We start from the raw sequence: 23507 nt of genomic DNA, 5'->3' as shown, positions 1-23507 counted from the left end.
TATATATTTATATATCAGGATGCATAGTTAAATCTTTCGACAAAAAATATTTTTACCTTAAAAAAATGCAAATGGTCATGATAAAATAACTAGACAAAGAGCTCTCTTCTTGATTAGAAACCATAAGAAGATAGAGTGATTTTTCGAGGGTGGAAAATAAGAATATCTTGCCAAACACAGCAGAGTTGTACATGAGAGTGCAATAATCTCACCGAATCCAGCTCAGTAGACGCATATGTAGACTCCCAAGTATTTCATCAAACACGTAACACAGTTGGCGCTATCATATGTTACGGACCGATGGTACGCCGAAATGGATTGTAGTTGAATGAATTGTGAAAAGCACACTTTTGTATAAAACACAGTGAAAATCAACATGGAAAAGAAAAAAATATCTCATTTATGAAAAGGGATCACTTTTTGCTTTTTAAAAAGCACCTTTAAGGGCTTTTTAAAAACGCTACGCACCATGTAAATATATATATTTAAAAAATTCTTTTTTTTCCTTATTAATAGCAAAAAGAGAAAATTAGTAGAAATCTGAATATCAAATTACACTGTTGCTTTTCCTTAATGTTAGTGTTTGATCTGTCCTAATTAAAAGTCTTTATTGTTCCAATATTGTTGATTTACAATTATGAAATGCAGATCAATGAACAGAAGGTGGAAGTGGAAATATAAAACACTAAACTTTACTACATAAATATAATGAAGTAAAAACAGTGAGTGAAATATAGATTTTTAATTGGAATATGAAAAATTGATAAAATATAGTCTATTAAATAATAAAATAAGAATATTGTTAACTTTACAGTATAGAAACTTTAACAGGCTTCCAGAAAATTGGAAAAATTTTTGAAGGAGATTCTTTTTCTTCCGATGTATATAGAGAAAACTTCAATATTTCTTTCTTATCTTGGAGGGAAATACAGATTCTTTATTTTCTCTGTGTGCCAGAAAGATACAGTAGTCCTCAAATTAGCTGCTGCCAATTAAACACAAAGGAGAGATAGATAAGTGAAATCTCCATTAAAAAACAGGCAAGTAATTGACACTTGTTCAACCTTTTTGTTCTAACTAAAGCAATATTTAACAAGGTATGCTGAGATTTCTTGCTTAAAATCAATAACATACGCAGATCATCAACTGAATGTGTAAGAACAACGCTCTCTGCCCGTTAAAAAACCAACAGCTGTCCTTCCAATCATTGATGAAACCGTACAGCTGCATGGTTTAGTCCTTGAAAGTCAAAGGGGATGATGTATCCCCAGAAAAAGTGTGATTGTACGAAACAGAAAAATTCTCCTAAAAATCAGTCGGCCAGATTGATTGCGGGTAGAAAAGAGAAATTTTTATCGTTATTTATTTTTTATTAGCATGTTTTTAATTTTTTTAAATAAAATCATCCTCACATAAACTAAAATCAGATGATTCTTTATCACTTCGATTTACGAGGGGTAAATATCGGCAACCAGAAGATGGTACCAAAATTCTAAGATAAATATATTGCTATGTTTCACTATGGAAATACTGTGAAGGGAAAATACAAATTTTCAATTGGAATACGAAAACACTTAATTTTACATTTAATATTAAAATGAAATTCAGACATCTGAGATAGCATTCCGGATAATTGGTTGTCTACTCCTGTTCCCAATTTTTTTAACTATGGAACCCTAAATGCTCAAGCTTCTTTTGGCGAAACAAAAAAAAGTTAATAAGAAGTTGTGAATATATTAACCAAAAAATAAAGACCAGGGCCGGATTTACATATAAGCTAAATAAGCTGTAGCTTGGGGCCCTAAGATGACAAGGGCCCCCAGATCCCACTTTTTTTAAAGTTTTATTCGGAGCAGGGGCCCTATGAAGCCCATTATATATTATTTTTCTTTTTACATTTTCGGATGCTTTTCAAAATCTAATCGAAGTGTTTAAAAATATAAAATAACTGTTGGTTATACACACTTTTTATATAAATAAAAAGTAAGGTATTAATTTCTAATTGAATTTGGTATACTTAGTTTTATTGCATTGTTTTATAAAAATAATTTATCTGTAATATTAATATTTAAAATAAGTGCAGAAGTCAAAGTGTGAAAAAATTTATTATTTCCATGTGTGAAAAAATTTATTATTTCCTTATTTCCATGATTGGACTTGACATTCAATGCTGAGGGCCATTTTTAGTATATATGTCTAAATAAATAGTGCAAAAATTTTAGAACACAAAATAACGCACGGAGAAAAAATTACGACACTTCTCGCAAAAAAGAAGAGAAAAAAAAGAAAAAGAGAAAAAAAACAAAATTTTGGTAACAAAACCAAAATATATGGTACTTAAACCATTCATTTGGTAATTTTTCCGTTCGCATTGCAACAGTTTATCGAAAATTCTGGTTTTAANAGAAGAAAAAAAAGAAAAAGAGAAAAAAAAAACAATTTTGGTAACAAAACCAAAATATATGGTATTTAAATCATTCATTTGGTAATTTTTCTGCTCACAATGCAGCAGTTTATCAAAAATTCTGGTTTTTAAAATTATAGCTCTTATTACCACACATTTAATAAAAATGCAACAGTCAAAAATAAAATTAACCCAATTAGTGATTATTATGCCATACACTAAGGCAGCGGTTCCCAATTATTATTTAGGCTTCCCTTTACGGAACCCTAAATAATGACGGAACCCCGATATTACAATTAAAGTTTATTAAGGTAATTGTGAACGTTATAACCTAAAAAAAGACTATTTTAAAAATATTTAATTAGAGGTATGAAGAATTTTCATTGTTTTATCATTAACAATCTTAAATAAGGTTTTATATCCGATAGTTAAATTTGCAATCCTTGTGCTGTATCTAGTCTATTTTTGAATTTATTTTTGGTGTATATACAAAAGCTAAAAATGAATGAGATAAGCCAAATTATAGTTTATTTCTAAATGAACTGAAGAGACTAGTTATAAACGCTATACAAATGATAATTTAGAAAGCATTTTTCTTTATAAAAGAATTTAGTTATTTTAAATTGATTTGAAAAGTGCGGTAAGAAATATTAATGTAATATTTTATGAATGCTTATTCTTTTCCTAATTTGATCAGCATTCATCATATTGTTTTCAGAAATATATTTTCATTTAGAAAATGCCATTTCCATTTAATTGGTATTTTACTTCAAATAATTTAATAAAGGGAACAGAAAGATTATATACGATATGATTTATATGTTGGATTAAAATATAATCAGATATTATAAAAGAACTAACTAGAAGTTATAAAAGTATTCATCCCCAGTTATGAAAAGTACTAATTCGCTCCAAAACCATGAAGTTCCATGGAAGACAGTTTGGAACTACTTTCTTAAGGTATCATGACAAAATTAAAAAATTTAACACACTTACTACCGCAGCATGGCAAAAAACTATATTTTTATTATGTTAATTTCATGAGAAGTCATAACCAGATCAATATTGAAAAACACTATCCTGTATTTTGGTGTTCCCATAAATACCGTAAATTTTACTATATTCTAATAGTTTTGACCATACTTTCTTTTCTCAGTGTGGTCAGTACCATGATTCACATTTCATAAAAGGTACTGTATTGTCGCATGCAAACATATATTTTTTCTCAAAATTTAGGACACCCCTCCTTTTATTTTGACACCTCAAACTTTTTTAAAAAAAATTATTTTTTCGCAAAATTGAAGGGGGGGAAAACACGAGTCTAAGAGTTTTACATCAAGGACATTTTCGACAAAATCAAGAATGTCAAGTATCCAAATTACTTAATTCATTAAATTAAAAAAAATATATATATAAAAAATTCGCAAGGCAGGTGTGCATATTAGGGGCTGAAGATTATGAAATCTAACACGAAACTGTGAGATTGTGGCTTCTATTCCAGCTGATGACAGCTTTTTATTTTTATTTCCTTATACTGATGTATGTTTTCTTTTTTTAACTGACTATGTTTTTCTTTTTTTTTTAAAGTATGCATGTAAAACTAATAATTTAACAATTATTTAAAAAACTAGAAGGCTCCGCCCCTTGTTCACTTTGCTCACTAACCCTCGTGGTTGCTTTTCATTAATCATTGCAGATATGAGGAAAAACGGCTATTTCCATTTTTTCACACAAAAATTACGATTGCCATTTACATTTTAAAGATGACTAAGTTTAAGCAAATCAATAAAATTACAAAATTAAAATCTGGGTCACAAAGTCCACTAAGTTCCCATAACAAATCAATACCTCTGGGTACTGATCCAGAAGTTCCCTTGTCTTCTGCATTGAGTTCAAAATTACAAGGCTACGTAGTTAAACATGGGTAGTTGTAAACTCAAAATTGAGTCAGTTTTTCAATGGTGGTCATAAAAAGAATAAAACTAATTATCAAATTGTATTTTCTTGTATTTCATTCTAACTCCTTGCATATTTTCTATGTTTCTAAGTCTATGGATTTTGAGCAGCAAAGCAAAATGTAATGTAAAGAAATTTTTTTAATAATTTAATGTTAATACTCAACAATAAAAAATGACAGTTTTCCTCAGGTGTATTATATATACTTTGGGTGCATGTCTTTGGAATTCTTTACTTTGAACTTATAAGGGCTCCATCTTTTTCAGTAGCTTGGGGCCTCGCCAAACTTAAATCCGGCCCTGATAAAGACTATTAATTATTATGAAAATATTTAGTGTGAAGAAGGAATTACTTAATATTATAAATTTATTCTTGGTGCATACAGATGCTGAAAATGAAAAAATAATAGTGATAATCTGAAATATGGTTTTCAAAAAAGTTCAGCAATAAACTTTTAGAATAGTTATAAGAGAAACAAAATTCTTTATTCTTGATTTTGGTCGTTTTATTTTGAATTCAGGGATGAGATTGGCCAAAAGGCAAAANAAATCAGCTAAAAAGCGGAAAAATCTCATCCCTGTGAATTGAAAAGCTTGACGAAAAGTATTTATTGAACTTTCTATAAATACATTATTTATTCCATATATTGTAATTGAAGAAAAAAAATTAAGAAAAAATTAGTTACTTTTTTCATTGGAATTTTAAAATAAATAAATTTATACAATCAAAATATTAAATAAATTATGGATTATTGATTAGATGAAGATTTAATAAAGACTGATTTTTTTAAAAAAATTCTTTACTTTCGGAATTCATTAAATCCTTCCTCAAAACACAAGACCCATTTTGGGGACTGCTGTTCTACTGTAGTAATAAATGGATAATAATGTGTATTTAGTCGTTCGAGCATAGACTCGAACTATCATATCAAGCATGTGCCATCGGATCTGGACTTTCTCTCTAAGTTTCAGTTTAGATTCCTCACCTGCTAGTGTTGCGTTAAGATGCATCTCTGTATTCTAAATTTTAAATATCATAAATTATTAATAAATTGTGCTTGTTATATATAAGAGTGTTTATTCCTAAAATCCCACGCTATGGAACAACACAGATAAATAGGTAGAGAATTCATATTTTAAGTAGGAACCAGCTTTAGGTAAAAGAGAAAAAAAAGATCCAGAATTATGAAAGTCTTGGATCATTAATTTCTGAAAGATGTTAGAGGACCCTGTAGCAGAATTTTTTCGAGCTGTCTGCAACAAAACTCAATCACTAATATCTTCCTACAAGAATAATAACAAACAAGTATGTTACAAACTTAAAATAACAAAAGAGCTGCGTTTACCAAAAAAAAAAAACTATATAATCTTTTTTAATAAAATATGTAATAATTTTTTATTCGAAAATTATAAGTGATATTCTCGCATTTTGTGTGTGGAGGACACAACTTATTTCCTTCTTCAAATTTTGTAAATAATTATCAGAAATAAAAAATATATTTAAAAATCATGAAATTTGTAGTAGAAATTGCCGAAAAAAAGATCGGTGACAAAATCATACAAATCATGCTCCGCAAATGCTCGTTTCATTTTGAGATTACCTCATTGTAATAGATAATATCGCATAAAAAATATCGAAATTAAAAAATATAGAGAAATCAATAGCAATAACCGCTGAAAGTTCAATATAATTATTGCCTTAAAAAAGTAAATACTCAAATGCACAATTCGAATTTTTCATATTGTTTGATATATATTGGTATATTTAAAATCCACGTGAAATCAATAGCAATAAACTGACGAAAATACAATTGAAACATTACATCGATTTACGATACTATCGCCATACATTGAGAGCGTTAAAAAGTTATTACCCAAATGCATGATTCAAATATTAGGTATAAATTTCTGTAGATAATAAAAGCAATTTTTTTATTTTACTTTTCAAAAGAAAAATCTTTCTGCAAGAACTCTGCAACGTTCTGCGACAATGTCGCCGTAGTTCTGCCACAGGGTTAGAGGAATTACTATATTAAGGAATTACTATGTATACAGCATTACTATATGGACACGTAAAATAATGGATTTCACGAATTTTTTTTTTTCTGAATCAAATGATCTACTTAATAATACAACAAAAATGAAACAGCAAAATATTTACTTTTTATAGATTTGTCTCTGAATTCATCTTTTACTTTAATTGGAGCAAAGGTTCTAGCTGATCTGAANGCCACAGGGTTAGAGGAATTACTATGTATACAGCATTACTATATGGACACGTAAAATAATGGATCCCACAATTTTTTTTCTGAATCAAATGATCTACTTAATAATACAACAAAAATGAAACAGCAAAATATTTACTTTTTATAGATTTGTCTCTGAATTCATCTTTTACTTTAATTGGTGCAAAGGTTCTAGCTGATCTGAAAGCTTAAAAAGAAAAGAAAAAAATGTTATTATATTCCACAAAAATGTTACAAAACAATACAAATAAATCTTAAGTAAACGTAACGACTAATATTATTTTAAAATTATTATATTATTCCAATAATACCAAACTAGTATATTTAAAGCAATAAAAAAGAAAATAAAGTTAATTGAGCACTTGCACTGCAAAAAGAAGACAACCAATACCCACACATGTGATGTCAGCAAAATTCATCAGCACTATTAAAGTTGTTCTTTAACATTAAGTAAATAAAATACAGAGCTATACAGCTGAAATATAATACTTTCACGTCTTTTACTTAACTTAGATTTATTATCTGTATTTTATTGATATATTTTCATTCTATGTACCTGCATAATTAGTTAGTTTATGTTTCACATGGCTCCGTGCCTGTCTTTGTGTAAATAACAGAATTGAAATCTTTGTAAAAGAATGTAAGCTGAGTTACTTAAGAAAATTGGTACTTGGAAGGCTTGGCTTACTCAAAATAGAATGGAAAGAACAGTTGCTAACCCAATCAGGATTGAGAAACCAACACTACATCACTTGCAGGTATACCATTTATACAAAATATTAGTATCAGCCATGCCAAAATCAAAAGATCAGATTGAGTAACTTATCACACAAAGTAGCTATCAGAATTTCTACTCAATTTGAGAAATAAAACTCCCTGACTTTTCAAGTTTTTTTTAAATGAAAATTTTGAAACAGTTCCAGTTTGCATTTTTTTCTACATGCAGCAATATTTTATTCAAAAATATAATATTCTTCATAGCTTTAGCAATGAAACTATTTTTTGTTATAGAAAATATGCTGAGTATCAAATTTTTAAAAAACAAAATATCACCATGTGAAACTATAACATATAGATTTTATTATACGCAAGATAGATAGTCCACAACTATCGTTAAATTACAAGCACTCAAAACTCATAGTTACTTCTCAAATATGCATGTTATGATGATGTGTTAAACAATGTTATGGAATCAAAACATGTCTAGAGATAAATAGGGTGCCAAAAAACACTATTGGAGTAGTTGAATAAAATATTTCCCTGATACTAAATGTTGAAAACAATTAAGAGAAAAATGAGGAAAGAGTGTTTACTAATCCAGTGGCGGATATAGACAAAAGCTGGGGTATATATTTTGAAATAATGACATATTTTATAGTTTTGAAGAATTGAGAAAAAATTCAAAGCAAAATACTTCAATCATAATATAAATTTTTAAATAAAAATGCCTCTTTGTGTGAGTAGAATTTACAGACAAGATAAATATGAGGCCACAAATAAAGGCTACAAATTCCAAGAATAAATTTATCATATTTAACAAAAATGATAGCAATAATTATGAAAATATTAAACAAGGAACTGTTTGACTTATATAGTATATACATTTCTAATTATTAAAATTTCCAATTATTAAATATGTGTCTGATTTCATAACATAAAATATCCTCTGCACAAATTAATTAGCATATTTAAATCTAATCTCTGGAACCATTAAGATTGCATTTTAGTATGTGTAAACATACTAAAGTTTGTATAAAGCTAGCTAGATCTAAATATTTGATAGCTAGAAGTTATTTAGATGTTTTATTTTGCACACACTACATCTGCTAAATACTATAGATTACAGGTCTTTGTGGGGCACTGCAAATAAATCTTGCATCTTCTAGATAATACAGTTTAAGCAGGAGGGGGATAGTTTCAACATAGGTAAATTTCTTCAATGTTTGGTGTGAAATATTATATTAGAATTAATTTACTTCATGCATTTTTTTAAACATATAAAATTGGATGATACAGAGATACAAGACTGAAAAAAAAACATTATAAAAAAGATGATAATCATTTCAAAGTGAATGTCTAGTACTGCTTAATTAAAGCAACAATATTATGTAACATAGTTGTAGTCTGGTATTCTAAAATACTGCATGTTCTTGTTTTTCAGGGTTCTCACTTTTTAACAAAGTAAAAATCAAGGCATTTTTTGAAAAATTAAGGACCTTAAAAATAGTATGATTGTTTACCATCCAATATACATATACCACCAGTGACAATGACAATTATTTACCTTCTTAAAAAGAAAATCAATAAAAAAATAAAAATTATTATAATGTAAGTACTGATATAATTGTATTGATTAACAGGCCTTGCCAAAGTAGGATCAGGCAATATTTGCAAATGCAATGGGTGGGTTTTTTTTTTCTTTCCCGTATATATATATATTTTCAGATTGTAAAAGGCCACTGACATTTATGAAACTAATCCATATTCCATTTTCAATGATTTCATTGAAATTGAATTGTAAAAATAAATGCATAAATTAAGAATTGCAATTTTTTTCCATATATTTTTAAAAAAAAGAGTAAATAAAGAAATTTGAGAAAAACACTGAAAAAATGATTAAAAATTTTTATATCTTGCTACTAAATATGCATCATATATTCAGTTGTGGGCCAATCTTGCTAAATATTCAGCTACGCCAAAGAAAATTTCTTTCCTACTATTATTAAAATACTTCATTTATAAAGGTATATATTAAAAGAATTAATACAGGGTGCGTAGCCAAATCTTTTAATCAAAAATAAGCACTCTTTAAAAACTTTTCAAGCACTTTACAAAAATTCTCAAGCACTCAAAAAATTCATATTCAATCAATGATATTATTGAAAAACAAAAACTTTTTATAAACAGTTTTAGCGTTTAAAAAAAACCAAAAAGAAACGGGCGTAAATTGAAACAATCAGTACTTTCCCACATCACTGAGTGAATTCAACTTGACCCTGAACTCAGAACAAAAGTACCCTTACCCCCTACGTCAAAAAAAGTGTTAGAAGTAAATTAAACAAACAAGAACAAAATTAAAATAAATTAAAAAGAAAAAGATTTCATAAGGATCTGACATTCTCTATCCGAATTGGAGCACTCGGGTTTCGGTTTCAAGTATGCGCGCATGCGCAAGTCATAACGTGGGTACAACATGAAATCTGCGTGAATGATTACGTAGCAAACTCCCCATTTTTCGTGAAATGCATGCGATCCACCAGATATCACTGATGGGGAAAAAAAGCACTATTTAAAAACGCCAACTGAAAAAAGCACCTTTAAAAGCTTTTAAAAACGAAATCCCCAAAAAAGCACCTTTAAGTACTTTTTACAAACGCTACGCACCCTGTAATACTAAAAAGTTGAATTAGACATATGTATGAGAGTGTACTGAAGATAATGTTACTGAAAAATTAAGGACTTTTAAAAACCTTGCACCAAAATTACTTTTAAGTGCCCTTATTTTCCAAAATAAAAATTAAGATGTTTTTTAAGAACCCTGTTTTTGATTTTATATTCTTTGACTGAATTAGTCAATTAAATGTTTTATTATTTCTGACAATAAAAGTAATAAACAAACCCTTCTTAATTGCCATCATTCATTCATTATTAACTCATCAATCTCACATTAAAATCAACCAGGAATTAAGTACAGCAAGTTATCATTAGGAATTATTGTCTTTAAGGCCCTTATCACTTTATAAACCAATTATTTGTTTAAACAGAGTGAAATGAAGCACTCTACTTAAGATGAAAAAAGATTTTAAAAATTTTTTAAATGAATACTTGTTATAAATTTCTTCTCATCCTCAAAATCCAGGTATCTCTGCATTTCTACCAATTGTCCACAGAGCATTAAGACAGCAGCACTATCGACAGGGGAGAGCTCAGCAGGAACGGTTCCACGAACGCAGTCCAAAAAATATTTGTAAACTGCTTTCACATTCACCACTTGTGGATCACTCACTTCTTCAGCTTCATTATAAAATGTTTCAAACAACTGCAAGAAAATAAAGAGGGAGTGAGGAGTGAATTTCAAAACACAGATTAAAAATTACTGTTAAAAACTATAAAATAATGTAGTCAAACCTAGTTTTAGCAAAATCCGAAATAGAGAAAATTTTCAATGTAATGAATATATTCCGAATCCCCATAGAAACAATGGATTAAAAATACTGATATTAAAAAATTCGTTATTCGATTTAACTAAAGTGAAAATGAGCAACGATTCTCATTTTCTCTCATAATCAAAACACTTTTTCATTCTTCTAAAGTACGAAATGATCTCAGATTTCAAATAAAAGTCACCATCTTCAAAATAAAAAGTTGCAGATATGAAAGGGACACATCAAAAAAGAAGAATAACTCGGAAGGGACCATCCTAAAAAGACTAAACCATTCACGTTTGAAGAAGTAAAAATGCATGTGGCTTTTCAAAAGAGTGATTTGCAGTTCAGTTGTTTGAAAATGTGCATAATTTAGGAGAAGTTTGTAATTTGTACTGATTTTAAATTATTTGTACAGAAAAAAATTACGGATTTTGTAATTTCTGATAGGTAAACAGTAACAAATCCGTTGTTCCTTTTAATTGAATTGTTTTTGTCAGCTTTTAAAATATGGATTTGATATTTTCGACAAGTAGAGTACAAATAGATCAAAACTGTAATTAAATGCAATATTCATTATTTTTTTATGCGAAAAATTCCAATGAAACTAAATAATTTTGATTAATGCTGAAATTCGTAATATCGTTACATTGAATTTTTGTTATTGCGAAGCGATTGCTTCTGTGCTGAGGAATTCGCTAAAACGGAATTCGACTGTATAACTTATATAAAGTACTACAACTATTTTTTGAATCATCATTCCATAATTTATAGACTCTATAGACTCAACCAAACAGAGCGTCACTAAATTGACATCTTCATTAAATAAATCATCCAATTCTACTTTAAGCTGCAAAATCTGTATCAGAAGAAATCATTTTCAGAGTTACATCTACCCCTAGTTTTTCAAATCTACCCTTAATTTAATAAAGTTACGCGATAGCAAATTCTGGTGTGTAGGGTGTATAAGTTCACTATTGGTTGATTGCCATTCCCATAGATGCAGAACTTCAAATGATACTAGACCTATGACAAAATATAGATTCGAATTTTATTGTAAAATATTCTTAAAATATACGAAATTTCAAATTTTTTTGATGAGCTTTGGATGATTTTTTGCTGGACTCAGCAGGTGAGTTTAAAGTAGAATCCATTGCAGAGTGGGATACATAGAACAACATTCGTGAATTCGATACAAATGATATTCTGGAATCTTTAAATTTGTAACTTCAGGATATGTTTTAAAAGTTTTGATTCTGTTATATTTTTTGAAATACTCTTGAATAAATTATCTTAACTTTTCTTATTCTTAATTTTTTTAACGTAATTTAAAGTATTGTTTCTGAGAAAAAACTTTTTATGCAGAAGAAAATTAGATAGAAGAAAAGGCAAAATTAATTGTATATAACATATTTAAAAATAGTTTTTGCAAGGGATAATTTGTAAAGTTAAATTGATACAGGGTTATTTATATCTATTTCATTGTTTATAAGGCATCAAGTTTTCATGATAAACGAATGTCCGATTATATATCAGAGTATAAGTCAACACCTGTTTTTTGCAAAATCTTGGGGTTTAGAAAAATTTATTTATACACTGACATATATGATTTCCTAAATCCCGAATGTATAAAAGAAGTCACTCTCTCTACACTCATTGACAAATTTTATTCAACAACAGGGAGGAAAAAAAAAATTAAATGCAATGTTTGAAATACGCCTAGATTTGTATTGGCGAAATAGGCACCACTTACAATCCTAAAAAATAAAGATTCACAAAAAAGTTTGAAGTGTTATATAAATGTGTATTACAGAAATAAATAATAAATATCAGCTTAGATTAAAGGTAAAAGGAAAATTTAAATCTTTTAAAGTGCCAAAACTCAATAATTTATTTAATAAACCTGTATCATTTTAATTTATTAAACTATTAATTATTTAACTCAATATTTAATATACTATGTCTTAAAAAATTAATAAGTATAAATGAGTATAAGTATAAAACTAATAAAATCTTCTAGATAAAGTTATTTTAAAACCACAACATTTGTGAGCAACTGGGTATAGTTTGTCAATGGTAAGAACTAGAATAGAGTGTTACAGGGAGGGTAGCTTCTCTTCACTCTAGGCCTAACACAGTAGACCGAAGAAAAAGATTCCGTTTCTCTCGCTGACACAAGCCGAAATCCATAGTAAACAATTACCCCACACCCCTTCTAGAAATAGTTATACCTTGTTACCGCCGTTGGTCCAGACTAATGGCTAGAAATACGCCTAGATTTAAGTTGGAGTTCTTTCTTTAGACAAACTATAATATTTGCGGTTTTTCTTTTAAGTCTTTCCTTTTAGGTCCCATTTCTTTTATTGTAAATAGACATATAGAATCCCTCCCTGGAATTCGAGTTGTCGAATATTTTAGAACATGTGACTTGCATGATTCTAGAGAACACCTCTGTGGGCTGTACATAACCAGCTTTCAAACATTTTTGGATGTTAGGCCTGGATCAATACTTAACAAAAATTAATAAATAACTAAATATAGAAAATCTGTAACTTGGAGAATGATAAAATTATTTGGTTACTAAGCTTTATCCAACTTATTTCTCGTTGTCTTGTGGTTTACACAATTCTAATAACTGATTTTGAATAAAAAAGAATGTTTTACAAAATCCCATTAGTTTTTTACATCTTACTTATCAACATTCGAAACCTTAAAGAAAATTCCATTGGATTTGTTCAATCATGGTATTATATAACTTGAAATTTTAAGATTATGTTTTAATAAACAAATTTAGTGTTACATAAACAAAGCACTATATTAAATATTATACGTAAAAGAAAAAGTCAAAGAAAATTAGATGGAAAACTACAAAGAATACACAATATTCAAAATTAAGATGAAGATAGACAGAGTAAAACATTAAACCGAAAAAATTAAATACCTAATTAGCATACTTTCCCTTTACACTTAATCAATGATGACGGTTTGAGAAACTACCAAATTATTATTTCATATTGGTCCAAGTCATTTTTGAGTGGTTTTGAATCAACTGACCACCAGCCAAGTATTATTCAAAAGTATATTTTTAGAGAGTAATTTAACTTCCTATTAATTTTTAAGAAGTAAATTTTTAAATAGAAGGATAAATTTTTCAACAGAGTTCTTTAATTACTGCCATTTCACAACACATACATACTATAAAAGATAACACAGTAAAATTATTGGCTGAATACTTAAGCAAAAAGACATCCAACATTTTTTTTTTTCACTATTAATGAATATATTGGTGTTAATGTTTCTAAAAAACAAAATGTATTGACAAAGAATATGAAATTTAATTTTTTATATACTTTTTGTGCATGTTTCTCTGTTTCAAAAGTAGCCAAGTTAGAGGTCTTAACAATAATGTAGAGTTGCTACAACCTGTTCTTTTATTCAAATGTTACTACTATTTTCATATTTATTTTTCTAAGACTGTGTTGCTATATCAAAATCAAATAGTATAGTTTTTTTTTCACGAGTCTCAACCTGCCTCTTTTGGTCCTGGTTGACAACAGTTCATGCAGAAAAAAAATAAGGCCACAAAAATACACGGTGAAGATCTGGGTGATGTGGAATAATTGCATTGTGAATTTTCAAAACGAGGGCACCAATATTCAAATGACTACAATTTAAGGACCTACAAGTTTTAAAGATATTAAACTGGAGAACCTTGGCTAAGGGAAGAATGTCTTGGCATAGGCTTGTTGAGAAGGCCAAGGCCCATCCTGGGTTGTCGTGCCAATGAGAAGAAGAAGAGCAATTAAGATTTAGAATAGTAATAAACTATCCCAGAACACCACCAACACATAAAAATACATAAGTTTGTGGGAGAAATAAGAACCATCCCTAATATAGTTATTTTATAATAAAAAGAATACTATTAACATTATTGTTGCAAAAATTTGACTATGTGACAAAGTGACATTATATATGAAATAAAGCAAAAAAATAAAAATATTAATCTAGAGTAGGTGTACAAGGGTGCTTCCGAACGCAATAAAAAAAATTAATTTAGTTTTTGCTTAAACATTAGAAATTTTCATTGATTAAAATATTTAATTCAAATTTATATTACTTTATAAAATGCGTATATTTTTTGTTCTTTCAGTCTCTAAGCTTCTTATTGGTTAGAACTTATATCCTCTACAATACTTATATATATAGATAGATCTTTGATAAATTAATTATTGTGAAATGGGAAAAGCTTCTTTCAAAAGAAAAAAAAATCAGTTTTTTTTTAGTTTCAAATAATAAATTCAAATAATTAAAAGTATTTAATTTTCTGCAAATATTTTAGTAAGTTTACTGATAAAAATATTTAGTGCTTAGAACACTAACACTAATGTTTATTTAAAAAAAATTATCACATTTGCCGCTAAAATGATTAAGTATGCATGCGGCCCTTCGTTAATCTACCTGCCGTGCAAGTAGCCCTTATCAAAAAGGTTGCGCACCCCTAATTTAAAGTGATAAAAAAAGTTACACATATCTGCCAACACAGATGGGGAAAATCCAGTAGAATATACGAAATAATATAAATTTCATGATTATTGATGCATAATGTATTAAATATTTTACACATAGGGAATTTTAGGGACTTTTACAGTAATCAAAATAGAAAAACTGCAATCTTTCCCCGTTATGATTGTCATTAATATACTTGAAATGTTATGTATTATGTTTACTTATAATTTTGAATATTAACAGGCATTTAATTCATAGTTAAAAGATTTTTTTAATTAATTTAAAAAGAAAGCTTTGAATAAAAATAAACTAAACATTTTAGAACAAAAATAGTTTTAAATTAATTTCTATAAATGAGGTTCACTTCATTATGCATTAGTAATGCAATAATCTAAAACAAGCAATAATCTATTTCAATAGGGATTTTTTTTTTTTAGGAAACTTACTCAAATTTAGGGAAATGTACAAAAACCAGGAAATTTTTATTAAACCAGTAAACCAGGAGAAACTGGAAAAATCCAGTAGAGTTGGCAGCTATGGTTACATATATAAAATGTAAGAGTTACACTGCTAAAAATTTAAGAAAGGTTAAAAAAGGAATTAATATTTCAAACCTCCCATTGTGGCCCCAAAAATCACTTTTTTCTCTTTGGAAATGGCTAAAGACAGAAAATTGCTGATTGGGGAGGAGAAAATGAGTATCGCTTCAATTATTTTTGCCCCCAAATGTCTTCTGTTCTTTTTATTTGTTTTTTCATCTATTGATTTGTGGAGTGTTATTATTATCATTTAGTTTGTCAGTTTTTAGGTTCGTTTTTGTTAATTTTAAATAAGTTTTTAATTTGTTTCTTAATCTTGTTTTTTAAAATTTTAGTTCATTTGACAGATTTTGTTTAATTTACTAAAAAAATTAATAAGAGTTTACCAGGGGTGATTGTGAGCCGAAGTCAAAAATCCTGAAAATTTATTGAGTAAAATCATTAATGACACATTTCAAAAATTTAATGTCTTTATAAATTTAAATCATTAATATTTTCACTACATGAAATTCCAAATAAATTACATACAGCATAATTTAAATTGATAAATATGTTTAAGTTTACTTTTATCTCTTAACACATTTATTATTCTACCTGAAAGAATATTTACAAATGAAAAGAGATGCGAAGTATAAATTCTAGTTCTAGGTAAAATATACAAGAATTTTTATACATAAATTTGATCAATGATTTATTGAAACTTCTAGACCTTGGATATCCAGAAATTTTCGGATTGCGGTTAACAAAACAATTCAGAAATCTGGATTTTTTCCAGAGCACAATCATTTCTGGTTTTCTGAATGGTTAATTTTTCTTATTGCATTTGGGTATTATCATTTTTAATTTAATTGTGAGATTCCATAATTTACAATGGATGATTGTGAAGAAACATGTACTATGTGTATGTCCATTGTATAAATTGGGTATGATGATTTGTTCATAGTTATCAATTATTTTGCCTTTCCCTTCCAATTAATATATGTGAGAAGAGATAATATCAAAACTTTTACACTTACATTTATCTATATTATTAATAATTTTATCAACAGCATCAAATATCAAAACTTTTACACTTACATTTATCTATATTATTAATAATTTTATCAACAGCATCATTTTATACTTTAAAAAAATGACAACACTATTTCAGAATATTATCATCAAACCAATTTATAAGAAAATATCTCTTAGCTTATAAGGGAGGTGTCATTCCGGTACTTAATAGATACAGATGTAATTAAAAATTAATTCACGGAAAAATCAGATCATTATCGTAGATTACAAAATATTCAAAAAAGTCATTCATTCTTGAATCCAATAGAAATAGACATTATTAAAAATTATTTCAAAAAAAAAATCTAAAGGTTACTATAACTTATAAAAGAGAAAATGAAGCCAATGAAAAATAAAACCTAATTAAGCTAGAACTTTAAAAGGGAAAATTTCACATAGTTCTCCTTACACTTGGAGCATTGTCCCCTTTAAATCCTGAACAATAGAACTCGTTTTGCGTCTAGTTGTTTGTCACCAAAATTCCCACCAATGCCCTCTTGTGCTTTCCAATTGGCTAACACCATTACCAAAAAAAATGTAGGCAAGTACTGCCTACTTTTTAAAAAAAAAACAATAAAAAAGGAGGCCATCTTAAATTGAGATTCGGGGCAGAAAGAGCTACTAAAACTTGCGAAAAATAAACCATGCAATTTGATACTGTGCAGTCAAGGAAAAATAAATATAAAAATAATAATAAAATGAGAATAAAATAATAGGTTGTAGCAACACTACAATAGCAATAAATTTTAAAAATTAAGAATACATAAAAGAAATCATTTTTACTTTCTCTAAACTAATTGACTGATTTTCTAAAGGATCTTATTTATCAAAAAAACGAAACAATTTCAACAAAAATTTCATGAAGAGTATTTTAAAGTCAGGTAAAAATTTTAAGAAATAAATCTAAGAAAATAAAAGAGATAAATAAAATATTTGTCTAGATGCTTATTAGCAAACTCTGGTCCAGCATAATTTACATAAAAGAGAAACACGGCTTACATCTTCAAGTGTAATTTTGCTGTAGTCATTCTTTTTTACGCATGGCATAAGTTGATCAAACACAACTCTTCTCCATGCTCGTGAAGCAGGCCAATTTTTCAAATCTTCTATGTCTGGATTATACCATTGTGATATACCAGCCTTTCTACCGGGTCGTGCCTCCTTCTGGCTTGCTTTTTGACGCACCTTAGAAACTTCAGTAGCCAAAAAAGATCTGGGTGAGAGAAAAAACAATTTTAAAGAAGAAAAAAAATTTACTTTTTATTGATGCATTATGACAATCTTTGTTGACCTAAGCAAATTCAAAAGCAAACATTGGAGAAATAAAATAACAGAGATTTTACTGGCGCTTTTTTAGGCTACAAGTCAAGTTTGATACGTCATGCAAGTCAAAGAGAGAAATTCAAAATTGGAAATAATATAAGCACTTACATATAGCGAAATAAAAATTATGTACATAAATCTTAATCTTAAGAAGTTTCTTTTTAAACCATTTATAATTACCTAAACTATAAACACTCAACTTGCTGTAGTACTAGCAAAAGCACCATCTGTTGAGGAATAAGAGAAGTATTTTTGCCATCTGCGGATCTCAAAATTTTTTTTTATTTTTAATTTCCTTAAAAAATACAGAGAAATTTGAGAATATTCAAGTAAACAGGAGATAGCTGTAAAATACAGGAGTTTTCATTAAAAAAAACATGAGACTTGGGAGGAATGAATACTGAAAATACCAACGAAATTCGTGACCAAATTATTACTATACACAGCAATATTTTCTCTGAAAGTTTTGACTAAAAACTGTCAAAAAATATGTTTTATAAAAAACGGAAATTCACAGAGTCTATTTAATAATAAGATTTTATGATATATATTTTGTCCAAAGACTGAAAAAATTCAAAAGTTATATACTTTATAAATAAAGCCCACGTCAGTTACACATCCATCATGTATCTTTAATGTGTTATTGAAAACTAAATTTTTAAAATGAATTATTACCAATCTATTTAATAGTACTGCTGCAATATAAACATTATCAGGGGTCTGTCCAGACTTTTTGTGAAAGGTCCTTTTTTGTAAAGTTGTGAAAAAATTACTCGTAATTTGCGAATGTAAAATAAACTTTAAGTCACATTCTTTCAACCAGAGTAATGCTTTTGGAAACTTGTGCAAATAGTTTCCTGTTATTGCAAAAAACCTTTTCAAAGAGTTTTTAAACTGTAAAGACATACAAGATTATGCTTAACACTGTAAAATTATAATTAAAAAAATTAAATTTTAAAAAAATAACAGCAATAGCTGGTACTAAATTAGAGATAAAACATATAAATATTTGATATTTAGCCTATACTGCTGAACGCAGAATATTAATTTCGGACGAATAAAGGAAGAAGTGTCTGCCGAAGAAAAAACTTAGTTCGGTTACATCTGTCTTTCTTCCCCCCCCCCCTCCTGGGAAGGGTTTATTCGATTAACAAAACAATAATGAAGATAAACAAATTTGTGAAGGGTCCGATTAAAAGATAAATTGTATTGTGAAGGGTCCGGTTTTAAGTAAAAATATTTTGTGAAGGGTCTATTTTTATGAAAAGATATTTTGCAAAGAGTCCGTTAACGGACCCAAATTTCTTCTAATAAAACCCTTGATTATATTTAAAAAATTTGAACAAGAAAATATAAGATTATTTTGAACAAATTGAAATTTTAATAAATCTAAAAAACAATACCATGTTGTAGAAAAACCTATACAACAAATAATTGTAACAGATTTATTGACTTTAACCTCAATGACTATTTATTGTTATCATGAATTTTAAAATAGGATGATATTTTCTAGGTCTTGGTTAACCTCTTTAAAATAAAATGATAAAATTTATATATATTCTTTGATATGCTTTAAGTATAGTTGGTTCACCAGGAGTTGGCACTTGGCTTTGCCTTCATTTCGTGGTATCAGACGATACTATTTCACTATTTTTGGGAGAAGGATGTGAACAATCCTGAACAAGGTTGCTATTCGGCGATCGTATGACAAAAATATTTATTTAGCAATCTTTACGTGTATTTTTTTTAACTATTTCATAAATTTGATGATATTTCTCTCTTTTGAGTGAATAGCTTGTTTTTTTTCCAGACATTTTGCTGCAGGCATATTTAATTCGCTAGAGTAATGAAAGGTATAATAGAACTCTTTGTCAAGGTGGAGCCAAGTGGCAACTCCTGGTGAAAAAACTATACCAAGGTTTGACGTATATTTCTATCACCATGGTATGGCACCAGTAACATATAAAAAAAATTGATAAACTTCATTAAAAAAATGTGCCTTACTTTTTGACATAACCTCATAACAGTACAATACAAATAAAATCCAAAAGCATTTCTCCTTACTTTACAGTATTTTCATCTTTTGTTTGAAGAGCTTCAGCAATTTTTTCAGTTTCCGAAAATCCATAATACTGAAGAGCTGCAGCTAAATCTAACAATTCCCTAATAAGGAAGAAAAAAAATTTACATTTTTCAAAATTCAATTTTTTTTATAAGTTTATTATAACAAAGCAGAATGGATAAGGCAGTACGAAAATATTCCAACAAAGGAGTTATTCTCCGTGACTTTTGATCAAAATGTACTTTGTTTTCTGTTTTATTAGAAGAATTAATATTGAGGAAAAAAAGATTCATAGATAGACTAGTTGAATGTAACATTCCTTATCACCCTATTTTAATATCATTCTCAACTATTATTAAAGTTGGATTTTGATTATTATTCCAAATTAAAAGTTATGTTCCTTCATTATAATGTAATCTTGTCACCTTACATTATTAGGCAATATTTTATGATAAAACATATTTACAGTATAACATTTATTAGAGTATAACATTATATTTAATACAGTATAACATATATTACAGTATAACATTATATTTAATTTCATAATAAGCTTTAAATAAAACTGTTTCCAATTAATATATATAATTATTTGTTGCTGCTGATGTAGGCCACTAAGGCAATAAAGGTGTGATTGTTCTTGTTTTAAAGTGGCGTTCTTGTTTTCCAGTCCATTTTTGACACACCCGTATATAGGGCGGACCCATTAATACATCCACAGATCATAATTTTGACCTGAATAAAAGAATGATCAATCTCCAATCCCATACCCCTAGAAGTATAATTTGTTATGGGAGGACTTTGTGTGAGTGCATCATAAACCATTTACTACACGAGGAGTCCAGCGCTCTACCCAATATATGTAATTAAGTTAATGAAACTGAAAAAACATTTTTGGAAATTAAAAAATATGTTAGCTTAATCTACAATAGGGTTGCATAGACCTTTTTGAGCCAATGAAGGGCAACATCCATATTTAAATAGCTTAAAAGCAAATATTATCATTTTTATTACTTATTTAATAAATTAGGATTTTTATCACAGGATGTGAGAGAATTTCTCAAAAGCAGAGTGAGATTTCTTTAAGTTGAGATTCTAAAAATTATAATAGAAAGCGAATGGGCTTAAAAAAAATTTTTTCCTTAATTATTACACAATTACAAATGTTTTTAATATGTTCTTAATACTCACATTTGCATAATTTAAAAACAGGAAATGAAAAGTCTCTATACAAAGAAAAAATTTTTAAAAAAAGGATAGGCTAAAAATGATTTAAATTTATGTAATTTAGAACATTTATACAAAATTTTGTATTTAAAAAGAAAACATAAATCTCCATTAAAATTAAAAACAACAATAATAATAAAATACAATTTGCTTAAATTACTTGTCCTTCCATAAAGCAGTAGTCTTCGGAATTTTCTTGGCATTTAAAGTGCTGGCTTTCCGTTTAGTTGCCATTCTCTAAAAATAAAATAATGCATAAGAAATACAACCTACGGTCTGTTCAGCAAAAACACATGAACAAGTAAACACAAAGGTTTGCTATTTATTATAAACATTAGCCACTAGGTACATGGGCATTCTACATCAACTGACTTTAATAAAGGAATAGTTTGCTTTTTATTTTTAAAATTTTAATTAAGCATCACTCAAATACTGCCAGACACAAAAAGTTCAAACACAATTTAAAAGATGAATAGATTTTAAAGAACTATAACTCTTTGTTTTAAATAATCTTCGGATTTCTAAAATAGTAGGAATTTAAAAATATCTAAATTAAGTTTGAGACATTTGAGAATCTTCAAGTTCTATAAGGGTTAAGAAAATCATGTCCATTTAATATTAAAAAAATTAGGTTGTGAAGCTTAATTTTGCTGTTTTTCTATTGTAAGGTTTTCCGGTTGAAAGTTTTTTTTTCTTACCAAGGTCTACAAAAGTTTAAAAAAAAAAAAATAAAAATAAAAAAGTCAAACACAGATTTCCAAATTCCTTTTTCCCACTAATATCTTTCTATTTAATTATGTTAAATTGTTTTCATTCTTTAAATCAAATTTGCTTTTGTTTTACCCTATATTAAACATTTTTTCATTCAAATTGAATATAGCAATCAGTTTACACACAAAAATAGAACACATCATTAGTAATAGAAGAATCAAACATGTGATTACTGGAAAAAGAAATTATCTGAATATAATGAATATTTTTTCCTTTTGTACAATTTTTTTTTTCTTTTCGCAGATAGAAGATAAATATGCACCTTGTTTATTTACCATCATATGCTGATAAAAACTCGTATAGGTGTGCCTAAAAAGGGGTTAATTAAATGTATTTTTTAAAATTCACATGCCCTATTAAAAATATTTGCATTTTAAAATAATATGTAAAAATCAGTAGAAAGTCGAAAGATTGAAAGAATGATAATGTTTAAAAGTAAATAATCAGGTGCGCAATTTGGATTTCCCGTATCATAATAATATCGAGATTTTAAAAAATTATGTGCCAGTAAACAGCAATAATTGAGTGGAAAAAATGTGATAATAATATTAAATAAATAAAAACTTTTTGTTTGAAGATGCGAGATAGGTGATATTTCCGTATCGTGATCTGTTGCGCTAACTACAATCACCAAGGTGCCAAATAGATTTTAAACTTGCAATTTTTGTTTTTAAAAAAACATGTAAATGCATGCCTGCGGGTGGCTACGAGTTATACATTTCGAGTTGGCCCCTTTCTGTGATGTATTTTTCAGTTTCTCGCGGGCCGCTGCCCGAAAATTGCAAAGACTTGGTGATTATTCTGCCACAGACCAGGATACGGAAATCTCCCCAATTTTCGTAAATATGACGAATAGCTAAGCAAATTTTGTCAATTAAAACCCTTGGGAGATCACAGTGACCTGCACCATTCATGGGGGAAAAATAAGTTATAACTATTTTATTTATTTTTTTTAAAATTCAGATTTCTTTTCTAAACTTGTGTCAATATTGTCCAGAGCGTGGAAACGTCTTCTGATGGAACTAACTCTACATATTTAATCAAGTCTAAGTGAACATAGGCGAAAAAAAAGTTTTACTTTAAACTGATGTAAGATATTGCTAGCACACAAAAACTAAAAAAAAAATTTATTTAAATAAAAAAACTGAGTACAGTACGATTACCAAAACCAGAATTGAATTATTGAGCAGTTTTTAATTACTTATTTCTGTTGCTTAGGTTTAGCGCTCATTCATTCGCAAACTAAAGTTTGTTTATCTTCCAATCTCATATGAGC

General features: G+C 28.0%; 1 protein-coding gene across 10 annotated transcripts in view; it reads right to left on the bottom strand.

Moving 5' to 3' along the window:
• The window catches only part of LOC107455737 (uncharacterized), a 29297-nt gene extending 5850 nt beyond the window's left edge, over window positions 1–23447 (bottom strand). Inside the window, exons 1-6 of one of the 10 annotated variants that reach the window (XM_043044856.2) lie at window positions 23395–23447; window positions 21621–21697; window positions 20236–20334; window positions 17848–18061; window positions 10431–10644; window positions 6724–6792 (exon numbers count right to left, since the gene is read on the bottom strand). In XM_043044856.2, coding sequence (XP_042900790.1) covers window positions 6724–6792; window positions 10431–10644; window positions 17848–18061; window positions 20236–20334; window positions 21621–21694 — 670 coding nt within the window. In that variant the 5' untranslated portion in view covers window positions 21695–21697; window positions 23395–23447. The other 9 variants (XM_043044857.2, XM_071178004.1, XM_043044855.2 and 6 more) reach the window with 9 other exon arrangements.
• Window positions 23448–23507: the final 60 nt, after the last annotated feature.

The sequence above is a fragment of the Parasteatoda tepidariorum genome, chromosome 2 (genome assembly GCF_043381705.1).
Source record: "Parasteatoda tepidariorum isolate YZ-2023 chromosome 2, CAS_Ptep_4.0, whole genome shotgun sequence".
Lineage (NCBI taxonomy): Eukaryota > Metazoa > Arthropoda > Arachnida > Araneae > Theridiidae > Parasteatoda > Parasteatoda tepidariorum.
Note: the sequence above shows the minus strand (reverse complement) of the source record. Positions and strands in the feature narration are given on the sequence as shown.